This window comes from Larus michahellis, chromosome 4 (assembly GCF_964199755.1).
Source record: "Larus michahellis chromosome 4, bLarMic1.1, whole genome shotgun sequence".
Lineage (NCBI taxonomy): Eukaryota > Metazoa > Chordata > Aves > Charadriiformes > Laridae > Larus > Larus michahellis.
This window is the reverse complement of record NC_133899.1, coordinates 63,186,012-63,194,634: the sequence shown is the minus strand read 5'-3', so window position 1 is coordinate 63,194,634 and position 8,623 is coordinate 63,186,012. Positions and strand designations below refer to the sequence as shown.

The 8,623-nt window shown below is 53.0% G+C and overlaps 1 protein-coding gene across 1 annotated transcript; it reads left to right on the top strand.

The window, feature by feature from the left end:
* Positions 1 to 1,255: 1,255 nt before the first annotated feature.
* Positions 1,256 to 5,586, top strand: NFKBIA (NFKB inhibitor alpha). Its single transcript, XM_074585163.1, has 6 exons — positions 1,256 to 2,280; positions 2,628 to 2,736; positions 3,213 to 3,423; positions 3,886 to 3,974; positions 4,092 to 4,352; positions 4,858 to 5,586. The coding sequence occupies exons 1-6, from the start codon at positions 1,319 to 1,321 to the stop codon at positions 4,903 to 4,905; spliced, it is 1,680 nt and encodes a 559-aa protein (XP_074441264.1). The 5' UTR covers positions 1,256 to 1,318; the 3' UTR covers positions 4,906 to 5,586.
* Positions 5,587 to 8,623: the final 3,037 nt, after the last annotated feature.

The following is an 8,623-nucleotide window of genomic DNA, read 5'->3' as shown; positions in this document are numbered from 1 at the left end:
ATAGAAGGAGGCAAAGAACTCACTTTGCTGAATCTGGTTTCCAGACATCGCAGTGGGGACGGGGAGTTTTAAAGTTTAATTTCTGCGTGGTTCTAGCAAAACCCCAACCCGAGGCAGCCGTGGCCGGGCTTGATTCCCCTGCCAGTCAGAGCAGGAGCTTGCTTTCTAACTCCCAGCCTCCCTTTTTTGCAGGGAAGCGGGTAGGAGGAGATTCATTTGTTAATTAAATTTCCCCTGGCGATTTACATTAAAAAGGGGAAACTGTTTCAAGAAGCTCGCAACACTTTCATAACCCTTAACCTATAAAAGAAAAGAGTTGTATGGCTTTTTTCTAAACCTGCCCAAAAGCACCAGCGGGTTGTCCCAGGCCAAGTGATGAATAACGAAAAAAAGCCCAGGAATGGGCCAGCTGGGCTGAAAATCAGGAACATCTGCTCACGGAAAGTCAGGCGTTCGCCCTCTCCTCTGGCTCCCCCTTTCATCTTTGGATTTTTCTTGTTCAAAGGGATGCCATCCAATGGGAAAATGACAAAAGGAAAAAAGCGCAGACACTGTTACTCAGCGAGGCCGGCAATAGTTGCAAGAGAAGAAAAATTCTTCATGGGAATCCCCCACATCTGAGAAGTAGAAGCAAAAATTCACCAGGGAAAAATTCAGTGCTGTCAGCAGACGATGCCTTTTATCCATGTGGGAGCCTGCATTTATCCAGTTGTCACTACCCATGGATGCCACGACAGCAGTAAAGAGGAGCAGAGAAGAATCATTAGGAATGGCCAGAGGAAGTAAGAATAGAGGCAGAAAATGTCATTTCTTCTTTAAAAACGTTTGTTACCTGTATGTACTTTCTGAAAGAGGCCTGTTTAGTCCTGGAACAGAAATTGTGTGTACAGGAGTGGCGTAGAATTCTCCTGTTCATTCCTGGTCCCACTGCACTGAAAACAGAGTGAAAACTTATGCACAGCAGAGAAGGGAAATCCTCTGAACGCCGAGGCAGCACCTGCACACCTGCAGGCGTCGTGACACCATAACACCAGTCATGTGCAATACTAACCTGAATCTCTCCAAAAAGCCATTTTCCCCGCCAAAATAATAGCAATTCCCGCCAAAGCAATAGCAGGGAAGACATGCAGCATGCTGATGCAGCCTCAGCATCGCTCGGGTGGTGTTTGGTTCCCTGAACTTTCAGCATGACCTCGTACCCTGGACTAGCTACAAATTCTGTCCCTGCTATCAAACGAGCGCTGGTTAACGACTCCAAAAGGGAGTCCCTCTCACCAGCCCTCGAAATGATCCTCACAGGGTCAGGGATCTGCTGCAGATGAGGGCGATGGAGGAGAGCTGTGGTGATACGCTGCACCTCATGGGTGGTGGGGCTCCTCCGAGTGTGATGACCACCACTTTGTATGCTTACAGACTGGCCTTCTGGCCTGAGACATCCCACAGCTCCTCGTACGGAACAGCAAGCTGGCAGGAAAGTCAGGAGGGGATGTGGGGTGCAATCAAGGCCAGCAGTGCAGGTGGTCCCCAACGCGCCAGGACCCCTGCAGCGTGCAAGGGGACCCTGGTGCAAAGAGCCCCGTGGTGTGCAAGGGGACCCTGCAGTGTGCAAGGACCCCCGCAGCGGTGCGCACACCCGCTGCCCTGCCGGGGAGGGGGCACCGGGAGCCCCATGACCGGACAAGGCAGGGAAAGCCCCCCGGGAAAGCCGGCAAGGGGCAGCAGCCCGGGGCGCTGCAGGGAAGTACCGACGGGGACGCCGGGGAGGCGAGTACTTCCCCCTCGACGTGGAAAAACGCCAAGTCCCCTCCCGGGCCGACCTCTTCCCTCCCCTCCCGGGGCGGCGGAGGGGAGGGAAGGGGCCGGCCCGCTGCGATCCGCCCTCCCTGCCATCGCCCGCGGCGCCGAGCAGGACCAGACCCGTCGGTCGGGCTTTGAGTGGCTGGAAATTCCCGTCCTCGGCGGCTCCTCCCCCGCAGAAATCCCCCTCGCCGGGGTGTATATGCCCAGCGCCGCCGCCGCCGCCGCTCACTCGCCGCCAAGCCGGAGCCCCGCCGCCATGATCAGCGCCCGCCGCCCCGTCGAGCCGCCGGTGATGGAGGGCTACGAGCAAGCGAAGAAAGAGCGTCAGGGCGGGTTCCCGCTCGACGACCGCCACGACAGCGGCTTGGACTCCATGAAGGAAGAGGAGTACCGGCAGCTGGTGAAGGAGCTGGAGGACATACGCCTGCAGCCCCGCGAACCGCCCGCCTGGGCGCAGCAGCTGACGGAGGACGGAGACACGTAAGTCGGGGGGGGGGGATCGAGGTGGAGGGGGGGGAACTGGGATAGGGACGCGGGTCGGGGGGGACGCGGCAGGGTGAGGACGGGGACAGGATGTGCTGCCGGCGGGGAGGCGCCGGGCTGGGCCGCGGCGGGGCGGGGAGGGCGGAAAGTCCCTGGAGGGGCGCCAGGGCCGGGCGGCTCCGCGGCGGCGGAAAGCCCCGGACGCCGAAAGCCCCGGCTTGCGACACCCGCCCATCACCCTGCCCTCGGACCCCCCCGGGGGTCTGGGGGTGTTTAACGTGGCGTTTAGGGGGCTTTTAGCGTGGGTCGTTTAATTAATTTTCATTTTATTTTTTCCCCTGCAGTTTTCTCCACTTGGCGATTATTCACGAGGAAAAAGCTCTGAGCCTGGAGGTGATCCGGCAGACGGCCGGGGACCGTGCTTTCCTGAACTTCCAGAACAACCTCAGCCAGGTACTTTCACCTCCACAGACCCAAATCCGGATTGTACCCCCCCACCCCCACAAAAGCCCTCTGGGAAATTCCCTCCCCAAAAGTCCTTTTAAAATTTTCTTTTAATTGGTGGATAGTAAATCAAAGCCTACATTCAGGGAAGTCCCCAGCGTTAGTACAACGCTTCCTCTCCTCTGAGAGTGCCATTTAACGCCCGCATTTTTCAAATATGATGCAATGGGTTGCATCCCTCTTTATTGGGATGCTAATGATACCCTTCATATGGATTGTCTGTTCAGTATCCGGAGAGCCCTGAGTGCATCACTTCCAGACTAAAGGGCAACAATGCAATATGTCGGGAAGCGTAAAGAACTGAGTTTCTGGGGGGTGTTTTTAACTGGGGGGCACAAATCACCAAGCGGTCAGGGGGTCTGTTTGTCCAGACATTGCTGCCAAGTTTGTAACTCACAGGTTTGCCTTTTCTTTTCTGCCCGCAGACTCCTCTTCACCTGGCAGTGATCACTGATCAGCCTGAAATTGCCGAGCATCTTCTGAAGGCCGGATGTGACCTGGAAATCAGGGACTTCCGAGGGAACACCCCCCTGCACATTGCCTGCCAGCAGGGCTCCCTCAGGAGCGTCAGCGTCCTCACGCAGCACTGCCAGCCGCACCACCTCCTCGCTGTCCTGCAGGCCACCAACTACAATGGTACGGACACGCTGCTGTACATCCGTGTCGGTGTGCTGTACCAAGGGTAGAGCTGTTGTCCCGTATTGCTCAAAGATCTCTGGATAGGTGGAGAAGGATCGTTATGCCCCTTTGAGAGCTGAGGAGTCCAAAGCACACAGCAGTGTCCGACTTCTTTAAAGTGTCACTGTCTTGTAGGACTCCTTACTGTTGATGACTGGCTCTCATGGCTTTGAATTTTGCATTTTTAGTGCACTTTTGCAGTGCTCCTTTTTTTTTTGGGTTAAAATAAGTTGCAGTCAAACAGAATAAAGCCTCTAATAAGTCTTTCCAAAATCCAACCCTGTTATTCATACTTACTGGAAAGCTTTTTTGGAAAACACCCTTTTGCCGTGGATAAATTGCAGACTGTCCTGTCATCTTGACTTTAACTGAATAGTAGGTTAGACTTACTCAGATTTTCCCTTCATTTGTGTTTTGCAGGACATACGTGTCTCCATTTGGCATCTATTCAAGGATACCTGGCTATTGTCGAGTACTTGCTGTCCTTGGGAGCAGACGTAAATGCTCAGGTATGTAATCTATACCGTGAATTTAACGGAGCAGGGCTGCGTAGCCATAAGAATCAACAGGTCTGGCACTGTCTCTGGCTCTCCTAACATGCCAAACCTTGTCTTATTTTCACGCAGGAGCCGTGCAATGGCAGAACGGCACTACATTTGGCTGTCGACCTGCAGAATTCAGACCTGGTGTCGCTTCTGGTGAAACACGGGGCGGACGTGAACAAAGTGACCTACCAGGGCTACTCCCCCTACCAGCTCACGTGGGGAAGAGACAACTCCAGCATACAGGACCAGCTGAAGCAGCTGACCACAGCCGACCTGCAGATGTTGCCAGAAAGTGAGGACGAGGAGAGCAGCGAATCGGAGCCTGAATTCACAGAGGATGAAGTAAGTAGCTATTTGCACCTTTTCAAGAGAAAGGGAAAATCCTGCCCTTTGTAGTTTTTTTCGGTTGGCACCGCTCTGATGCCATGCTCCAGTGGCCTCTTACCTATATAACAGATGGGTATAAATAACCCATAAAGCGAGGTTACGCTGCCAGCCATCAGCAAGATGGCAGTTGGGGCAAGCATATAAATAGATTACATTTAAGAATAAAATGTAAAAAAATTGCACAAGGGAGCGGAGGTTAACTTCACGCAACGCGAGTTCTGTTGCTGACACCTACAGAACCTCGTGAGATAAAATTCAAGTTAATGGGTGGTTTTCTCCTCCCCAGCATTTGTTTTTGTAACATGCTCAGTGCTGCGAAATGGCAAACGTAACCATTTCAGTGTAGAAATTTTATACGCTGCCGAAGTCGGGGCATGCAGAATTTGGCAGTTATCCCAGAGTGGATACAATAATCCCAGTAAGAGTTTTGCATTAACAGCCTTTTGTTTTTTTCTTCCAGCTTATATATGATGACTGCCTTATTGGAGGACGACAGCTGTCATTTTAAAGCAGAGCTTTCTGTGAAAAGAAGTGACTGTGTATATATGTACAGAAAAAGGACTGACTTCCTTCATTAAAAAGAAAGTCGCAATGCGGAGGGAAAAACCAGGAGGGAAATACTACACTGCCCAGCAAGGAGCATGTAATTGTAACAGGATGGTTCCAGGTGTTTAAGTACAGGAGTGGGATGTGTAACATCAATAGAGATCTGTGATTATTCACACCACCCGATAAAGAGCCACGTAGCCCATCTTCTCAACCCTACGAAGGTAGCAGGCTACGTATCCAGCCTGCTAGTTACAGAGAGCTATCTCGTGGCGTTAAGTCCCAGGAGGAGCGCGTGTCCTCTCGTGGCAAGGCAGGCTCTTACCAAGACCCCATCGTCTCGGAGGCTGTGTGTGAATTTGCATTGGGCGCTCCCTGGCCTTACTGACCGACCTCAGCTGCTCTCGATGGGGCGTCTCCGGCGGAGTCGTCAAACCAAGGGACCGGTCACCTCCTGGCTGTTAGGAGAAAGTAGCAATAATGTTAACTGTGGGCATTGGAAACTGTGTGTTTCACACCATGTGTGTCATAATTGCTACACGTTTTAGCAATTGTATATTGTGTAAATACTGTACATTTTTTGTTTATAATTATTTTGGTACATGTGAGATATGTATTTATTAAAAAAAGTCAGATTACCCTACCTGGTCTGTGAAGTGGTTCATGGCCCACCTTATTGTCCCGAGAGACATGGGAATCCACCTGGTTTGCTTTTTAAGAAACATTTAACACCTAGTAGGTCGATGGGGTCACGGGCTCAGGGGGTTTTGGTGGTTCCCCTCAGCAGTGGTAAGACATCGGAGCAGCTCGCAGCTCCCAGCCCTTCTGCTGCAGCTAATTTTGGAAGCAGACGTAGGTGTCGTTTCCTGCGCCCGTTGTGGCTGGCGGGTCGGGGGGCTGGGATTCCCCCTCCATCACCCAAGCACGGCACTAGAGAAGGGGGTTTTGAGGCCGTCAGTGGCAGCACCCACCCACCCGCCCTCGTGGCACCTTTTTTTTCCAGCTCCGATACTCGGCAGCTCTTGCCAGGACTTGCCGGGGGAGGCTGGAGTTTTGCCGCTCAGCCCCGCACCCGCTCACCCTCTCATGTATCACCCGGCTCCGGCTCCGGTTTGAACTCGGACACCTTTGGATTTTCCAAAGGGGATTTCCGCGGGAAGCGGGAGCGCACGCCCGGGAACACGTGCTGCTGCCTTCCACCCCTGAAATACAGGCGTGGGGCCTCCCCCCGCCTTCCCCGCTGCGGGAGCCACAGCTCTCCTTGTTCCCTTCACAGCGGTGGAGGATGTGGTTTTAACCCGCTCCAGTTATTCCTGCGTGCTTCTCTCCGGCGTTCGGGCAGATGGAATCACTTTGCTCAAATCCTCGCCCGCTCCGGATTTTCTGTTGGCAGCGTCTCGCAGCGCAGGACTAATTTTAGCCCCGGATTTTAGCCCGTTGTGTGACCACGCAAAGGATGGGTTGTGTGAGGGGTGACCGTGCCCCGTTCCTTCTGTGCCGTAACCCCCTGGACGGGGACGGGGTGCACCAGAGCTGCTGACGCAGGACCGAGCTCTGCCAAGAGCGTTGGCCAGGCGACTTCTGTGCTGCTGGCACCCAGCCCGGCTCGGGCCGCCGGAGAAGGCCATGGCTCCAGGTTGCACAGGGACACCCATTCCCATTTTCTGCCCTGCTCTTCCCCAGGGGTTCCTGACATACCACCTGCTCTAAGGAGGGCTCTCTGGTATGAGGAAGAGCAGCACGGCTGCCTGGGTGCTTCCTCATTTGCATGGGAGCCAAAGGCCACTGTGGAAAGGATTATATAAAATTGTCATCCTGAGTCATTTTTATTTCCTTTCCACTCTCATCGCATGAGCACAGCCCAGGTGTACGCGCTGAAACTTCCTTCTGTCAGACAGGGCCATGCCAGCATGGCAGACCTGCAAAGTTTTCCAGGCGTGGAGCTGGGTGAGAATCTGCCAAACCCTTCTTCTCCGGGCCTCACCCTGCACCCCAAACGACTGCTGAATCTGAGCTGGGGATGGGGACCGGGGGGCTCATCCACCTGCTGCTACAGGTTTTTCACCAGTAAAGAACCCCAGGTGACTTTCAGCCTTTCTTGACTAAACACGATGCTGTCACGGTTAGAAATAGAAAAGCCAACGTTCCTCTCATTAGCTACATTTCATTCCCCCCCCCGCCATTCAAAACAGGAGCTGGAAATGCTGTCAAGGCCCTGCAGAGGCATTCACCAGCTATAGATATCAGTGTTCTGGAACTGCTCGGGTACACGGCTGGACCTGGTATGCAAATATTTAAATAGATACCATCTGAATGCAAATACTTTTTATTCGAAGGCCAGAGGGAGGAAGGAAAGTGCAGTTATCAGTAGTACCAGGTCGGCTGAGTAGTTTCGGAGGCAGCGGGACATTCTCTCCCGCCCATTGCAACATTTAGACAAACAGTATCTTAGGAAGCTGCTGCTATAATCTTGCAAGAATTCTATAATGACTTAATAAATTAAGCAAATGCTTTAATGTACAAGGAAGTTTTGCAGCTAAACAAATCATTGCCCAGGTACCGCATGCTGGTTACGCTACTGTTTGCCTCCCCCGGTCATGCAAAAGTAACCAAGTATCGTACGTGGAGGAACCGCAGGAAAAGCAAGTAGGACAGAGATTAATGTGAGAATCTGTGTTTGTTAGCAAAATAGGTCGGGGCATGTTGTGTATTCATGCATTGCTAATGCATGAATGTGGGGCTATTCAGTGCAGATCTTTGCCCGCTCGCTTGATGATATAACAAGATTGTCTGCTGTAGGTCACCCCCTGCACCCCTCCAGTTTCCAAAATGTGCCCTTAACTGCTGCACGTCCACCCTGTCTCTGGATTTTCCACACTTATGCCTTTAGAAAGATCTTCTGAGAGTGGTTTTGGTGATAAGCTGCCTTCATGCTACCTTCTTGGCACTCTGGCAGATGTGTTGCACAGTCCCATTTGTAAGACTCGGAGCAAGAGCTCCTCACGCGTTTATTCTGCCAGCGTCACTTTTTCCTTATTCAGCTGCCCCGGCTGCTATTAGCAGAGCATGCCAGCTTGCTCCTGCTCGTCCTCCTCCTCGCCTCAGCTCCTGACTACGCTTCTCTGTGCCGGCTCAGGGTTCAAAATTCTCCCCCAGCACCTTCGCCACCTTCCCTAGGTGGCTCAGCAAGCTTCAAGAGTAGCCCTACTGCTGCAGATCAAGGTCCTGTGAAGTTCCAGTTTCCTGACTCTGACCCTCTCTCCATTAGCCTCATTCCTTTCCCCAGCTCCTGCCATGCCCATCCTCTGCTATTGCTGTCCTCGCACCCATATCCACCCCTGCCTGCTCTTTTGTCCCTTCCACGGTGACCACCTTTCAGCAGGTCCCCTTCCCTCTTCTCCTGCAATGCCAGCTCACCATGAACTCACTCGCACCTTATGACATTGCACAGCATGAGGCTGCATTTTTGTTTCCAGCCTTTCCGCGCTCCCCATTCTTGTAAATCTCTTTGATAATCCTGCAGGGATATTCCCATACTTCCTTATATTGCGCACAAAGAGCTGACCTCCCCGTTTCCTCCCACACCCTCCTCTTCCTCCTCGCACTCCAGCTCCCTGCACGCCTCCCTTGCCCGAACACAACCTAGAGACCTTCAGTCCCTGCCCTCCTGCCTTTCACCT